We start from the raw sequence: 17,566 nt of genomic DNA on the forward strand, positions 1-17,566 counted from the left end.
AAGCAAAGAGCCTTTATCCTTACACAAGTTTGCAAACCTGGTTTCTCCATATGTCCAATGTATTGGAGTGACCGGAGAACCCGAGCTCAGAGTTGGGTTTGTATAGTAGCAAAGGCGGGGGTCAAGGATTTCTAAGGTTTAGGACCCCTGATTGGCTGGCATTTGTCTAGGGGTGTCTTGGTGAAAAGCGATGGGTATGGGCTGGCAGGTTGGAACATTAGGAATTTCCTTTGGATGGTCTGTTCCTGAGTGGTGCCTGGGTAGTCTCAGTTTGTGGTCTTTCTTGCAACCAGGTATTGCCTTAGGGAAAACTACTGAGACCCAGGCCTCTATTGAGCTTGTCATACATACAGAAATACCAAGACACACAAGACACCACATACACATGAACCATCCACCAGACACCACACAGATACAGCAACATAGTGCCAGGCACCAGAGATACACCAACCTTCCACCAAACACTACAGATACACGAACAGCACAGATACCAGACAGCACAGATCCACCAATTTTCTACAACACACCCCAGATACACCAGCTTTCCACCAGACACCACAGATACACCAGCCTTCCACCAGATGCCACACAGATAAGACACACTAACATACTACCATAAACCGGAGATATGTCAACATACAAGATACTAGAGATATGCCAACCTTACATCAGATCAGACACACCAACATACTACTAGATACCACAGATAAACCAACCGCACACCAGAAACTATAGATATATCAGACTTCCACCAGAAACCAGACACACCAACTTCCTGCCAGACACCATATAGATACACCAACTTTCCTCCAGATACTACACAGACACAACACACTATCACATACCACAGATACAGCAACATTCTACCAGACACCACCACGGACACACCAACCTTCCATCAGACATCAAAGATACACCAATATTACACCCAATAAAACAGATAAAACAACATGCTATCAGATACCACATATATACTAAAACTCCATCAGACACCACAGACACACCAACATACTACCAGACATGACAGACACATGAACCTTCCACCAGACACCACACAGACACACCAACCTTCGAACAACATAACCACAGATATAGCAAACTCCATGAGATACCTCTAATAGTGAAACCTTCTACCAAAAAACATACCACCCTTCCACAAGATACCACACAGATACGTCAGCCTTCCACCAGAAACCACAGGTGCACCAGCCTTCCATTAGGCATCACAAATATGCCAACCATGCACCAGCCTTCCATTAGGCATCACAAATATGCCAACCATGCACCAGCACACAGATACATCAAACTTTTCCCAGAAATCAGATACACAACTTTCTACCCAATACCACAGATATACTAATTTTCCAGCAGACACCACATATATACCAAACTTCTAGGCACAGATACAACATATTATTATAAATCACAAATGCATCAGCATAGTACAAGATACCACTGATATACCAACCTTACATAGACACCAGGCAGATACACCAACATACTACCAGATATTACAGAAAGTTCAACTTCCTCCAGGCACTACAGACACACTAACCTTCCACCAGACACCACACAGATACACCAACATACTACCTGACACCACAGATACACCAACTCTTCGCCACATAACACAAATCACCAAAATTCCAACAGACACCACAGATATACCAATATAGTACCAGACACAACTCAGATTCAACAACTTCTACAATTCACCACTATAGATATAGCAACACACTCCCAGACACTCAGACAAACCAGTCTTGCTCCAGGAAACAAAGATAAACCAAAAATCCATGAATACCACAGGTACACTAGCCTTCCACCAGACATTACTGCGATATATCAACTTTCGACCACCAAACACTACCACAGATACACCAGCCTTCTACCAGACAACTACGTACATCAAGATACTACCAGACACCACACAGAGACACTGACTTTCCACTAGAAACCACTGCTACACCAACCTTCAACCAACAGCACATAGATGTTCAAACCTTCAACCAGGCACAACACAGATACACTGACATACTACCAGATCCCTCAGATACACTACCTTTCCACCAGACACTACCATAAACCAGATACATCCCCATTGTGGTGGTTTGAAGAAAATGGCCAGCCCCTAAAGAGGGTGGTACTATTAGGAGGTGTGGCCTTGTTGGATGAAGTACGTCACTGTGGGTGGGCTCTGAGGTCTCCTTTGCTCAAACTTCCCTCAGTGTGTCTTTCAGTTGGTTTCCTGTAGCCTTCCTATTAAGATGCTCCAGCACATTTGCCTGCAGGCCACCATTCTCCCTGTTGTGATACTGGACTTGACCTCTGAAACCGTGAGTCCTCTTAATTAAATGTTCTCTTTATAAGAGTTATAATGGCTGCTGTTGTCACACAGAATTTGGTGCCAGGGCCTAGGGTATTGCTGACATAGGCTTGCCCGTGTGTTTGTTTGGGAGTTTGGATTTTGGTACTTTGGGTTTGAAAAGCAGAAGAATGCTTTAAGCATTGCTTACTGGGACGTACTGGTAGGAGCATGAGGGACAATGATGCTAAGAGTTATTTATTTGAACTATGGGGGCCTCACTCAAGAGGTTTCAGAGGTGACAAATTTTAGTATGTTGCCTAGAGATCTTTCTTGTGATATTTTGGTGAAAAAATGGATACCTTTGCCCTCGTCCAAAGAGTCTACCTGAGGCTAAAGTGAAGATTTTTGATTAATTTCACTGGCAGAAGAAATTTCAAAAGTCTAGTATAGATTCTAATGGGTAGTTATTAATGGTAACTCTAAGGAAGATTTATAATGAAAAACAGCAAGCTAAACAGGGTAAATTACAAAATGTAAATTTTGAGGAGAAAAAGAATACCAGGAAGTAGACCGAAACTAACTCCTCTGTGTGTTCAAGGAGATAAACAGATTAAGAAATAGAATAAAGGAGCTGGGTGGTGATGGTGCACACCTTTAATCCCAGCACTCAGGAGGCAGAGGCAGGTGGATCTCTGTGAATTTCAGACCAGCCTGGTCTACTGAGTGCCAGAACAGCCAGGGCTACACAGCGAAACCCTGCCTTAAACCCTCCCCACCCCACCCCCCAAAAAAGTAAAAAAGAAATGAAATAAAGGGAGTGGTGACCTCTAGGCAAGATCCCACTCAGCTAAGTTTCCTACTTGTAGAATGAAACTAAAGAAAAGCTTAGAGCCAGGTGTTGTGGGGCACACCCTTAATTCCAGCACTCAGGAGGCAGAGGCCAGCTTGGTCTGCAGAGCAAGTTTCAGGACAGCCCAGTTTAGGAAAGTGAGAGACAGAAAGATGTAATTGAATGTAGTAGGAGCTGTGGGCTGTGTTCCCGCCGCCCCAGCTCATGGTCGCCTGGCTAGCTTATGCCCCAAAATAATGACACACAAACTGTATTCTTTTAAACACTGCTTGGCCCATTTCTATTCATGTGTGTAGCACTCCAAGGTGCGCTTACCAGGAAGATTCTAGCCTACGTCCATCCTGGGTAGGAGCTTCATCGCATCTGCTCTGGAGCACATGGGCATGGCGTCTGTCTCTGAGAGGAGCTGCCCTGCATCTCAGCTCACTTCCTCTTCCTCCCAGCATTCTATTCTGTTTACTCCACCCACCTATGTTTTAACCTATGAGGGCCAAGCAGTTTCTTTATTACTTAACCAATGAAATCAACAGATTGATATGACACTCCCACATCAATTGAACAAGGGGGCCATGTTTCAGTCCCAGGAAGCAGCAGAATTTGGCAGCTTCAGCCATGTGGTTCTGGCTTTAGAATTAAGGATAAAATAAATGGTTTATGGACTTTGCCTCCATGCCAAGACAAGGTAGGATAATAAATAAATAAATAAATAAATAAATAAATAAATAAAGTCTCTAATGTTGCAGAGAAACTTTTGGTGACTGTCCAGGAAGCCAACTGTCATTTCTATACTTTTGGCCTTCTAGGGTCTCTGATGGGGTTGAAGATTAGATAGTTATAGTTATGGTTTTCTGTAGTTAGGATACAAAGTAAATTAGGTATAAAACTAATGGAATATTTTCTCTGAACTTGCCAAATACAGAGAGACTAGACATTGTGAAAGTAATTATTAATTGATAATTGTTTTTATTGTACATAATTTTAACATATTAGAGTTAAAAATATTTCCTTTTTATTTAGACAAAAGGGGGAAATGTGGGATATTTGTATACTGTGTGAAAACATTGCTGTGACTGGTGTAATAAAAAGCTGGATCCTCTCTTCTCCAGCCCGGCAAGATGCCCAAGGGAAAGAAGGCCAAGGGGAAGAAGGTGGCCCTGGCCCCCGCCTTCGTGAAGAAGCAGGAGGCGAAGAAGGTGGTGAATCCTTTGTTTGAGAAGAGGCCTAAGAACTTCGGCATTGGGCAGGACATCCAGCCCAAGAGAGATTTCACACGCTTCGTCAAATGGCCCCGCTACATCAGGCTGCAGCGGCAGAGGGCCATCCTCTATAAGCGCCTCAAAGTTCCTCCTGCCATTAACCAGTTCACCCAGGCCCTGGACCGGCAAACAGCTACCCAGTTGCTTAAACTTGCCCACAAGTACAGGCCAGAGACCAAGCAGGAAAAGAAGCAGAGGCTGCTGGCCCGTGCTGAGAAGAAAGCTGCCGGCAAAGGGGATGTCCCAACTAAGAGACCACCTGTCCTTCGAGCGGGCATCAATACAGTCACCACTTTGGTAGAGAACAAGAAGGCTCAGCTGGTGGTGATTGCCCACGACGTAGACCCCATTGAGCTGGTGGTCTTCCTGCCTGCCCTCTGTCGCAAGATGGGGGTCCTGTACTGCATCATCAAGGGAAAGGCCAGGCTGGGACGGCTGGTCCACAGGAAGACGTGCACCACTGTTGCCTTCACACAGGTTAACTCAGAAGACAAGGGTGCTCTGGCCAAGCTGGTGGAAGCTATTAGGACCAATTACAACAACAGATACGATGAGATCCGCTGCCACTGGGGAGGCAACGTCCTGGGTCCTAAATCTGTGGCTCGAATTGCCAAGCTGGAAAAGGCAAAGTCCAAAGAACTCGCCACTAAACTGGGTTAAATGTACTTCTGAGTTTTCTGTACATAAATATAATTATAAAACTTCAAAAAAAAAAGGTGGATGACCAATAGTTAGGTAGGAGGTATAAGCAGGATTTCTGGGCAGAGAAAGGAAGAGCAGGAAGATTCCAGGCATGTAGGAGATGCAAGGAGATGCAGGGAGGAAAAAGGAGGTACAAGATAGGAGAGAGGTAACACCATGTGACAGAACATAATGATATAAATGGGTTAATTTAAGCTAAAAGAGCTAGTTAGAAGTCTAAGCTAAGGCAGAGCTTTCATAATTAATAATAAGTCTCTGTGTCATTATTAGGGTGCTGACTGGTGGGCCAGAGAAAGACTTGCTACATCTCATCCAAAGAAAGCCACCGAGGCAAGGCATGTGTCAGGGTGTCCCTCAATGGAGGCCTAGTAGAGAGGTCACTGAGTGGAGCTGTGAAATTCTTGAAGCCTAGATTGCTTTGGAGAACCCAAGATATTAGAGATGCCAGAGTCATAGGATCCCTGCCAAGGAAAGCTGCTAACAGGGAGTAGAACCAGCCAAAGAGAAAGAAGTGTGTTACAGTCAACAAAGCTGAAGAGTTGGAGATCTGAAGAGTGCTTTGACATCAGACATGGAGATGCAGAGTTTAGAGTTTGCTCAGCTGAATTTTGGTCTTGCTTTTACCCAGTTGCTTTTACCCAGTTGCTTTTACCCAGTACCTCATGTTGCTCCGTTCCATGTGTTTTGTAATGGATATACATATCCTCTGCCATTATATGTTGGAAGTATGTAATCTGTTTTTTGATTTTGATTTTCACAGGGGGATGACAGTTAAAAGATTGACATGTGCCTCACAAGAGACGTTGAACTTTTAAACAAGTTTGAGCCTATTATAGACGATGGGGACTTTGGAGTTGGACTAAATGCCTTTTTTTGTATTACAATATGGCTATAAGCTTTGAGGGCCAAGGAGTGGGATGTGGTGGTTTGAAAGGAAATGACCCCCCCAAAGGGATTGGCACTATTAGGATTTATGCCCTTGTTGGAGGAAGTATGTCACTGTAGGGGTAGGCTTTGAGATCTCTTTTGCTCATGCTTCCCTCAGTGTGACTTTCAGTTGACTTCCTGTTCCTGAGATGTAAGGACTCAACCCCAGTACCACATCTGCTTGCATGCCACCATGTTCTCTGTCATGATAATGGACTGAACCGTGGTCATAGTGTCCCATCACAGCAGTAAAGACTCCACCTAGCACAAACTTAAAGAAACACTGACCTTCAAGCAGACACTACACAGATGCAACAATGTATTACCATACACCACATAGATACAACAGCCTTTCACCAGACACAACACAGGTACACCACCATATTACCATAAACAACAGATACATCAACATATGACCAGAAACCAGAGACACAGTAATCTCATACCAGACACCAGATACACCAACCTTCTACTAGAAACCACTGATATACATCAGCCTTCCACCAGACACCACTTAAGATACACAAAGCTTCTACAAGACATCACTGATACAGCAACCTTCCACCAGACAGTACCAGACTCCGACACATCAGCTTTCAGACACCACACAGATACACCAAACTTCCACCAGACAGCAAACAGATATACCAACATACTACCAGACACCACTGATACACCAATATAGTACCAAACAATATAGACTCAACAAACTTCTACAAGATACCACTGCAGATACAGCAACATACTCCCAGACACCACAGACATACCGACCTTCTACCAGAAACCAGATGCACAAAAATTTCATTATTGCCACAGATTCACCAGTTTTCCACCAGACATTACACAAATATACCAGCCTTCCACCAAACTCTACCACAGATACACCAACCTTCAACCAGACACCACACAGTTATAACCACCTTCTACCAGACACCACCAGCATACACCAATATACTACCATACACCACAGATACACCAACATACTACCAGATATCACAGATACACCAACCTTTCACCAGACACCAAACAGATACATCTAGCTTCTACCAGACACCGCCACAGATACACTAACCTTCCCCTAGAAACCAGATACACCAATCTTGTATCAGACACCACAGATGCAAACCATCATATTACCACACCACACAAAGATATACTAACCTTTTCAACAGACAGAACAAAGATACATCAACCTTCTACCAGATGACATCGGAGATATGCCAACATACTACCATACATTATAGATACAACACACTACCAGATATCACAGAAACACCAACTTCCACTAGAAACCATACCAACATTCCACCAGAAACCAGATACATCAACCTTCCATGAGAAACCATACCAACCTCCCACCAGACACCACACAGATACACCAACATACTATCAGACGCTACAGATACACTAACTTTCCACCAAACATCACAGTAACCAAAGGTATACCAGTCTTTCACCAGCCTTCTATGAGAAACAACAGGTACACAAACTTTCCACCGGATACCACATACACCAATCTTCCACCAGAAACCACAGAGACACACCATCTTACTACCAACACCACACAGACACACCAACCTTCAACCAGAAACCACATATATACCAACTATTCCACCAGACACACAGAGGTGTATCACCTTCTACCAGACACCACCAGAGATACACCAACATACTTCCAGATACCAAACAGATTTATCAATCTTCCACCAGACACTATACAGATACACCAATCTTCTACCAGGCACCACAACAGATACACCAACCTTCCACCAGACACCACTATTGTTATACCAACTTTTCATGAGACACAACAGATACACCAACATTCCATCAGAAATCACAGAGATACACTATCAGGTAATACGTTCCTGAAACCACACAGATACATCAGCCTTCAACTAGACACTACAAATACACCATTCTTTCCACCAGATATATCAACCTTTTACCAGACATCACCAGAGATAAACCAACATACTACCATACAGAACAGATACACCAAGGGTCCACCAGTAACCAGATAAACCCACCTTCCATTAGACACCAAAAATATGCCAACCTCACACCAGAAACTACAGAGACACACCATCTTACTACCAGACATCACACAGATATACTGGTCTTCAACCAGAAACTCCATATACCCACAACCTTTCTAGCATAAAACACAGAATATCAACCTTCTACCAGACACCACCAGAGACACACCAATATACTGGTATACACTACTAATACACCAACATACTTCCTGACACAACATAGATATACCAACCTTCCAGAAGGCACTATAGATACAACACACAGATACACCAACCTTCCATCAGAAACCAGATACACACACCTTCCATTAGACACCAAAGATACACCAACCCTGCACCAGACACCACAGATACACCAACCTTTTCACCAGAAACTGCAGAGATACACCATCATATTATCAGACATCACAAAGATACACACACCTTCAATCAGATACCACAAATTTACCAACCTTTCTAGCAGACACTATGTATATGACTTTTCACCAGACACCACCAGATTCTCTTAACCTTATACCAGACACTACAACTTCCCACCAGAAACCACACAGATACACAAACCTTCCACTTGACACTCAACAGATACACTAACAGCTACCAGACACCATACAGATACCCCAACCTTCCACAGTGTACCACAGAAACAGCGGTCTTCCACCAGATACTACATAGATACCCCAATCTTCCACAACACATCACAGACACACCAATTTTCCACCAGACAGAGATACCCCAATCTTCCACAACACCCCAGACACACCAGTCTTCCACCAGACACTAAACAAATAGCCCAACCTTCTAAAACTACCAGAGTAGTTCATACATACATATACTAGTCTTCAACCATACACTATACAGATACACCAACCTTCTACCAAACCCCACCACAGACACACCAGCCTTCAACAACAACCCACAGATACACCATCCTTTTACTTACACTACAGACATCCCAACACACTACCACTTACTACTGATATAATAACCTTCTACCAGATACTACCACAGACACACCAATATGGTAAAAGACCCCACAGATACAGCAATCTTCCACAAGTCACCACAGATACACCAATATACTATGAGACATGATAGATACACCAACCTTCTACCAGACAGCACATACTCTAACTTCCCCCAAACACGACCACAGATACTTCGACCTTCCACCAGACACCATATAGATTACCAAAAATACTACCAGACATCATAAAGATACAAAACCCTTCCACCAGATACCACAGATATATCCACTGTCTATTCGAAACAGGAGACACACAAACCTTCTACTCTATACCAAATAAATACACTAAAACACTACCAGACACCACAGATAACACCAATCTTCCACAATACATCACAGACATACCAGCCTTCCTCCAGACACTATACATACTAACTTTGTACCCAACAACACACAATTAAACCAACCCACTAACAGACACCAAAAATGTACCAATCTTCCACAATACACAATAGATAACCAACCTTTTACTAGATACCACAGATATATCTGTGTTTCATCAGACACTACATAGATACACCAAGCTTCTACCAAACACAAACCTCCCATCAGAAACCATAGATAAAACAACCTTCCACCAGACATCACAGACACACCAAACTTTTACTAGACACCACCACAGATACAACATACTACCAGATACCACAGACAAACCACCATTCCAGGAGGCACACAGACAAACCAACCTTCTCCCGTGTACCACCTAGATACAGCATCATACTAACAGATACTACTCAGATACACCATTCTTCAACCACACACCAACAGAGATACACCTACATCCTACCACACAGCACAGATACACCAACATTCCACTAGAAAAACACATATATCAACCTTCAGCCAATAGCACACATACACACCAACCAACCTTCAACCAGACACCACAGAAACACCAGCATTCCTCCAGACGGCACAAAGATAAACCAAGATACTATAAGACACCATACAGATTCACTATCATCTACCAGACAACAAAGATATACCAATCTTCCACCAGACACCGCAGAAACACCAGTCTTCTGCCAGGCACTACAGATACACCAATGTTCAGCAGACACCACACAGATACTCCAACCTTTTACTAGACAGGAACTAGTCACCCCAATCTTTTGGAACTCTATCCCGCAGCCTGTTAGGAATGCCTTTGGAATAAGTGGCTACAGTGATGTGAAGGGTGGTGGGTGTGGTACGTATAACCAGAAATTGCAGTACTTGGCTAAATTCATATTTGGGTTAAACTTGAAGAAAACATCTCAACCAAAATAAAAGAATTGTGTTGAATATTGCTGAAGAGAAAAAGCACCAGAGTCTAAATCATGCATCTGTAAACATAGCATTTTATTAACGAAATGTTTACACCTTTCTTGACATAAATCTTGTAGTGATGGAGCATGCCATACTCTATAAAAGCATACAAGTCAAGCTGAAGAAACACTGTTCCAAAGGATGCCAGATTTACCATCTGCAAACAGGTCACAAAAGAAAAATCTTACAATGAGAAGGAAAAGGCGGAGTTTCCTTTCTTCAATGTTTACAAACAAAACATAGACTTAGGCCCAGCCTAAGGTCAGACTGCAAAAATGCTCATCAAACAACCATACAGGCTTGTGAAGCCACGGCTTTTCATTCAGGCGTTTAGAGTGTTACCAGGCTTGGGAAACCAGGAACAATTCGATTTTCATACAGATGCTATTTAAAAAGGCACAGGGCACTACTCCTTCCACTGGGTCTTGACAAAGGGTGGCACTCTCAGGAGCAGAAAGGGTTGCTGGTACAGGGCTTAGGTTTTCTGATTCTCCAGTCCACCACCCTATCACCCACAACAGATCCCATTCCGTCATTCAGTTGTGTTTGCCTTGCAGGCTCATGCTGCCTACTGCCCTTTTGGAAGTCCTGGGGGCTGTTTTCCCCACAGGGAAGGGCATACCATACATGCCGAGATCGCTGGGGCAGGGTGCCTGAGGGAGAGCCCACAGAAAATGAGAGTAAGGCAAGAATTCAGTGTTGATCATAAGGAAGGCAGGCCATAATTTCTGAAGGTCAGAGCAGTGATGGATGATGGTATAAGTGACTTGTGATGTAAAATGATGGAAAGACTGAGTGGGACATTTTTTTTTTTTTTTGGCTTTTCGAGACAGGGTTTCTCTGTGGTTTTGGAGCCTGTCCTGGAACTAGCTCTTGTAGACCAGGCTGGTCTCGAACTCACAAAGATCCGCCTGCCTCTGCCTCCCGAGTGCTGGGATTAAAGGCGTGCGCCACCACCGCCCGGCCTGAGTGGGACATTAAAAAAGAAAAAAAGATCCTTCCCAGGGCAATAAAGTTATATCTACAGAACACAACCAATGGTTTAAAAACAGAGCCACATCAGCTGCTGACTACCCAGCTGCCACTCATCCTCCCCCACCAATCTAACTGGTCTCTCTGACATCGTGGGGGAATGACCCAAGTTGAGAAAATTTCATGACCATGTAGTAGCAACAAAAAGGGATTTGGGGGGCGGGGGGCTCCATCCTTGCTTCCAAGCTTTTCCAAGGGGTGAAATGGATAGTTAAAGTGTAAATGCCAAGTGTTAATGGTGGTCAAACAATGTTAAGACAAGCCCTAAAAGCAAACAGTATAATGGGCAGAGTCTGGCAGTGATCTGGAGCTGGTGAGCATGGAGAGGACTCCAGGCTGGCTGAGCAAGTAATTGAAGCCCTGCTTTGTGGAGCAGTGGATGAAGCACACACTGGGTTTTGGATGCTTTGGGGGCCTCCTTGACAATGTTACAGTTAGTTCTAGGTAAAGATGAATCCCTTCAGTGGACTGCTGTCCACAACCCGCCTCTAAACACTGTCAAGTTCCTAAATCAAGAAGTGGCATGAGGAAAGCAGCAGGCCATTTCTACTGTGCGATTAAGGAGGACATTAAGACCCACGCTTGAAAACTGTCAATTAAAGAAGGCTCTAAAAAAGTCATTACTGTCTTAGGTTCCCCATTAATTGGGAGACAGAGCTTGGCACTTAAGTCGTGTCTGTGGAGACCTACCCGGGTTTCTGCTTGTTGTAATCATGCAGCATTTTGATGAGGCACTGGGCACCATAAAATGAACTCACAGCAAATTAAAACATTTTTTTCCTGCAAGTTTTTTGGACATTATGGTTTCAATCTTACCATCTACTATTTATATATTCTAATCTTGCTATCTAAAACGTTCAACATAATGAAAGGAATCGATGGAAGGGCTGAGATTCTATTTTATTAAACTTCTGAATCCTTTTGTTTTGAAGCCAAAAATATTCTAGCACATCTCTAATTGATTACCCTCTGAGAGGAAAGAACACAGATAGTAGTTATTTCTGATGGTACAGACCATCAAATTAAACTTGATCTATGCTGGTGGAAGTCCTAGCTCCAGAGAGTAAATCACTCCTACATGCTCGGAGCATCCTGAAGGACGAGCTGAGAAATACAGTGATTCCAAGCTCTATTCATTTGCCCTTCTTAGCATGTCTAATGAACTTCATCAGTGTAGGCCCCTCACTCATCACCTTCTGAGAAGGGTAATACCCTTCTAATATTTTTTAGAGCTTCATTTGCACATAAAACAGGATAAATGCCCTGGAATTCCATTAACATTTCTTGCAAATCAGATAATCAGATTGCCTGGTTTTCTATCCCTGGACAAGATCTCTGCCGTCACAGGAAATCTGTCGAGGTCATCTTATAAGTCTCAGGCTAAAGTCTACCTGACCCTTCTTTTCCTAAACTGCACAGTGCTCTGTTTGTCTTCTAGATAATGTACTGCACAGAACATTTTTTAAACATTATGACACTTATTTGTGTGTGTGTGTGTGTAGTGTGGGAGGACATGTGGAGATCAGAGGACAACTTGTGGAATTCTTCTCCTTCTACTATGTGGGTTCCAGGGATTGAACTTGTGTCATTAGCCTTAGCAGCAAGTGCCTTTACCTGCCGAGCTATCTCATCAACCTCATAAAAAAAAAAAAAAATCATTCATGGGTTGTCTTAAACCAACATCTTTTATCATCACCCCCCCCTTGAAGGCTTAGTTAACAGCTTGAATCTTAAAAGTATATCCCATTTCTTCCTTAAAAACTGATAAAATCAAACAATGAACAAAAATTGTGCTGCTTGTCCCTTCAAAATAAATTTAAGTAAGAACTTCCAAGGGATTCCATGACCACTCTGCCCTCACCAGAATCAGGCTGAAGAGCCTGGTAAGTTTTGTGATCCAAGCCACCTGTCTGGCTGCCATGCTCTGAAGCACGACTGGTGGTTAGAGAAGAGCTAAGGGTTCCCAGCTACCTTTCCCCAGGAGGATTCTCTCCTGACTCCTGCAGGGTCTTGCAGACACACGGGTGGCTAAGGGCTAGTTGCAGAGATCACATAGTATGAGGGTCCACATGTCACAGTCTCTGAATGAATGGGTGAGAAATGTTGAAAGGAACCCCATCAGCCTCTTTTGCAATAGAAAAGACAGAAGGCAGCGAACCATTGCCTTTTGGGACATGGAGGCCGATGTACTGACACGCAGTGTACCCCAAAACTGAACCCACCCACTCAAACATGGGAACCTTGAACTACAGCAGCAGACCCTCTGGTTTGGCAGCCCCCTGGGTGCCGGGTGACAGCAACCTACAGAACACTCTCAGCTGTATCTCTTAAGAGCTTTAAAAGTCCTCAAACCCATTTCCCCTGGAGACAAGGAACAGATGTAAGACTTATAGGTTAAGTTCTGAAATTAAATGTGGGTCACTGCCAGCCCCCATCACAGATTTAACAATCCAGAGAACAGCTAATCTTCACAATGATACTGGCCTCTTGATATAACCATGTCTCTCATAAGAAAATCTTGATCCTTGGACTTGGGTAGGCGTCCAAGGAAGAGGAGTACAATGAGAAGAAGTGGGCACTTCAACTATCATCATAAATGGGGAACAAGGACCCAGGCTATTCTAAAAGGAATAAATCTTCCGACTGCCATGTACAGTGCTTGTCTTGGCTGAAGCTGACAAGCAGGCAATGGAATTTCATTGGGAACCAGAAGGGCTTGCAGTAGGTATTTCTCTCCAATCACTTCTCACAGAGTTTACACTGAAGGACACTTAATCAGACTCTCACTTTATGTTCTTTTAATCACCAAATGATAGTTAATTAGTTATCACAGAATCAGAAAAACACTTATGTAAAAGAAGAGATTGAGAGACCAGTGGCTCCTAGGATTGGACACCTGCAAGGAGCTTATTTCAATTTCTCTGAAAGAAATCAATACACACTGGCAGTTAATTAAAGATCTTGCCCCTTCTGTTCAGTCTTCAAAGTTTTTAAAAATGGCCCTGCATCATTTGGAACCAAAGATTTTTTTTTTGGAGGAGCAATGTCTCAATGCCTTTGGAGTCTGGCTATTTCTCCTAAGAAACAACCAGGAGACAATGTGGTCAGAATAAAGCACTATGTCTGCCTACATTTTAATATACATTTTATAGGAAGAAAGGACATGGAGACCTCCCTGTGTTCACTGACCATGGAGTGTGGGCCCAGCTGCAATCCACTGCCATTAGGCAGTACACGACACCACAGACAGGGCAGCCCCCTTCATTTCTTGGACAGACTGGTGACAGAGAGGGCAAGAAAGACATGAACACAGGATCATGACCATGAGTCATGCTGTTCATTCTGTTGGGAAGACATGCAGCCATGGCCAGAGTCACTCCCTCCATGTCACATGAGAGGGAATCAGCTAGAGAAGTCACATGTGCCACAGGAGAGCAGTCACTGCATGTCCCACGACTTCCAGAATTTACTGGACTGTTCAGGTCATGAATTTATACCGTCTTTTGGTGAAATGAGACAGAAAGGGTCTCACATGGGCAGCCTCGTCCACATGAGCTGAGCAGTGCTGTTTTCTGCAGGTGTATGTCAAGTCGTATCAAGCCACTGCAGGTGGAAGCACCTCAGTCTTGGGAAATCACAGGGTTTTCTCATGTGTGAGAATTTAATGCTGTGCAGGAGGCTCAGGGATGAGGTGACACTGAGTCCACACAAGGAGCTCCCAGTCTGACTTGAGTAAGAGTAAACAACTGAGACGCTCACGAGGCCTCACCCAGGTCTGTGTCATCTGGGCTGCCCTTTTGCTAAAACCTCTCCATGTGAAGCGTGTATGGGAGGGCGCAAAGTAGTAACAGTTGTTTTGAAAAGTTTTGACTGTTCAGTTAAGGACAGCTCTGAAAACACAATTTGGTTTGAAATTCAAGCTGTTTCATTTCCTATTTAATCTTGTAAATTTCCTTCCCTTACAATACTTGGGCTGGAAGAGTGCCAAATTAGACCAGGAATAAATTTCCAGCAGTTTCACTTGGGGGCTTTATTTTTAGATTATATTAAGAACCTCATTAGGCTCCTGAGGGAAAAGAGTGCAAAGCACTAGCAGAGGCAAGAGAGAATAAAGGAGGTGAGGCAGACTGGCTGTTATATACAAAGCACTGTCAACACAGTTGGTCTGAGCTCCCTACTGCTAAGGCCAGGTGAGTGCTGGGTGCTAGGCTCTCACTTGCCCCAGGCTAGCAAGGACTGGTCGGCTTGTCAAGGAGGCAGAAGTCTTTATTACCATTTCCAGATGGGATGCAGAAGGGCAAGGGGAGGAGGAAGGAACTGTGAGCTAAGTGCTCCATGCTTTTGCACAAGGTGAATGCGCTTCAAAATCTCCTGTGGACTGGCTGAAAAATGAGTGGGTGCATGACTAAATGGAGTACTAAATGTGGAATTCAAAAGTTATTAATGTATTTACATAATTTATAATTGTAAGCAATGGTCTCATAAATATAGACTACAAATGTACATATGCTAGGCAGCACACATTTGTTTTTGTTTTTCCACCAAATACCTGGACCAAAAACCAAAAAAAAAATCATTTCCTTTGTTCTTTCTCTCTTCCTTTTAAAGCACTGCTCATCTCAACTGGCTCCAGGTAGCATCTCTACACCATCACCTGGACCATGAGAGCTTACTGAGAAAGGTAATGATAAAACTAATGTGTGGAGACACATACAGGGTCAGAAGGAAACCCGAGGTGAACCAGGCCGCCGCCGCCGTGGTGTTAATTTACTGTGTATGAAAGTGCTTGAGAGATGGTGGAAACTGTTCCAGGGCCAACCGTCCCTCCACTTGTGATCATTTTCCACATCTTAAATGATGCGACTCTGACACTAGCGACAAGGACCAAGGAGATGGTCATCTCCACAGCGTTTTCCCTCAAGATCCACAAAAGTGCTCGTTTCCCTTTACAAATGATACACGACATCCTGATTACAAAAGTACCTGCAATTCAGTCCTACCATCCATACATCAGATGCTCCTTTCAGCTAGTCAGCAGCCAAGGATGTGGTCCCTTTGAACACCAGAGTCCACGACACAAGTCTGCAGTTAGAAACACCTGGTGCAGTCTTCCAAGAGTACCCAACAGCCAGTTCCTCTGAGTCCTTTTTGCATGAAGAAGACTCCAGGGCACGAGGCGGCTGCCAATGGCAGGGACTGGCCCTCCTGCAACATCCAGGACCACCTGCTTCTTCATTAGTGTGGGGACCCGGGTCGTCAGCAGCAGCTTCGCTTTGGCTCCGATGGCTGTCTTCGGAGTTTGAAGCCCTTGCCGCCAGACGGCGGGTTGGCATCTGTGGATGGAATTCTTCGGCCTACACCAAAGAGAGAAGAGAGGAAAGGAGAGGAGGCACAAGTTTTGATTTCCTAATCTGTTCCTTCTCAGACACAATTTTGGCAACACAACATGTCAGTTTCACTGAGGTAAGTCAAGGAAGATGACAGGGACAGAGTGTGCCTATTCACAGTGACCCAGCATCACCTAACCGTGATCCCACAAGACACCTGCCACAGTGAACAAACACTGCTATGGCACCAGAAGTCACCAGTCTTTTAGATGTCACTAGTTATTAAACTAATATACTTCTATTCCAGGATCCAAATAAGAATAAACAGCATTTAGTAAGCTTTTTAAATACAAAAATTAGACTAAAAACATTTTCTCTTGAGCCAGTAAACATATACACCTAGGAACAAAAACAAAAGACAACCAACAAGCTTGGTTTCATGTCTCATGGCAGAAGTCATCACAGGCATGTGGATATTCCCAGATGTACTCAGCTCCTTTGCCCTCAGGATGGTCCCTCACAGGACACAATGGGCTGCTGTGTCTCTGAACAGTTGAGCATCTGCACTGTCTCTAGCGATCATCATCAATCCCCAGGATGTCAGTGTTTTGAGCAACTGTGTGTGTGTGGGGACTAAGAAACTGGAATAGAGGAGCCAGGACACTGCTCCACTCCCGAGCGTGTATCTGCCACATGTACCAAACTCCCAGTGACTACCTACCGCAATTTAGCTTTTGACAGATGCTGCCAAGTTGTTCTCAGAAGAGGCTGTGGCATTTTATCATCGACAACA

The 17,566-nt window shown here is 43.9% G+C and overlaps 2 protein-coding genes across 5 annotated transcripts in view; one reads left to right on the plus strand and one right to left on the minus strand.

Moving 5' to 3' along the window:
• Positions 1 to 4,267: 4,267 nt before the first annotated feature.
• On the plus strand, positions 4,268 to 5,074 carry LOC130881684 (60S ribosomal protein L7a-like). The gene has a single exon (XM_057781393.1). The coding sequence runs from the start codon at positions 4,274 to 4,276 to the stop codon at positions 5,072 to 5,074; it is 801 nt and encodes a 266-aa protein (XP_057637376.1). The 5' UTR covers positions 4,268 to 4,273.
• A 5,372-nt stretch (positions 5,075 to 10,446) lies between these two features.
• The window catches only part of Rab22a (RAB22A, member RAS oncogene family), a 49,414-nt gene continuing 42,294 nt past the window's right edge, over positions 10,447 to 17,566 (minus strand). For 3 of the 4 annotated variants that reach the window (XM_057780697.1, XM_057780701.1, XM_057780700.1), the window contains one exon: positions 10,447 to 16,800. In XM_057780697.1, the coding sequence (XP_057636680.1) occupies positions 16,470 to 16,800 (331 nt within the window). In that variant the 3' untranslated portion in view covers positions 10,447 to 16,469. The remainder of the gene's footprint in view (positions 16,801 to 17,566) is intronic. The other variant, XM_057780698.1, reaches the window with a different exon arrangement.

Source organism: Chionomys nivalis, chromosome 9, assembly GCF_950005125.1.
Source record: "Chionomys nivalis chromosome 9, mChiNiv1.1, whole genome shotgun sequence".
NCBI lineage: Eukaryota > Metazoa > Chordata > Mammalia > Rodentia > Cricetidae > Chionomys > Chionomys nivalis.

Coding starts and splice junctions, on each gene's coding strand:
- LOC130881684 (XM_057781393.1), top strand. CDS start 4,274: ATGCCCAAGGGAAAGAAGGCCAAGGGGAAGAAGGTGGCCCTGGCCCCC.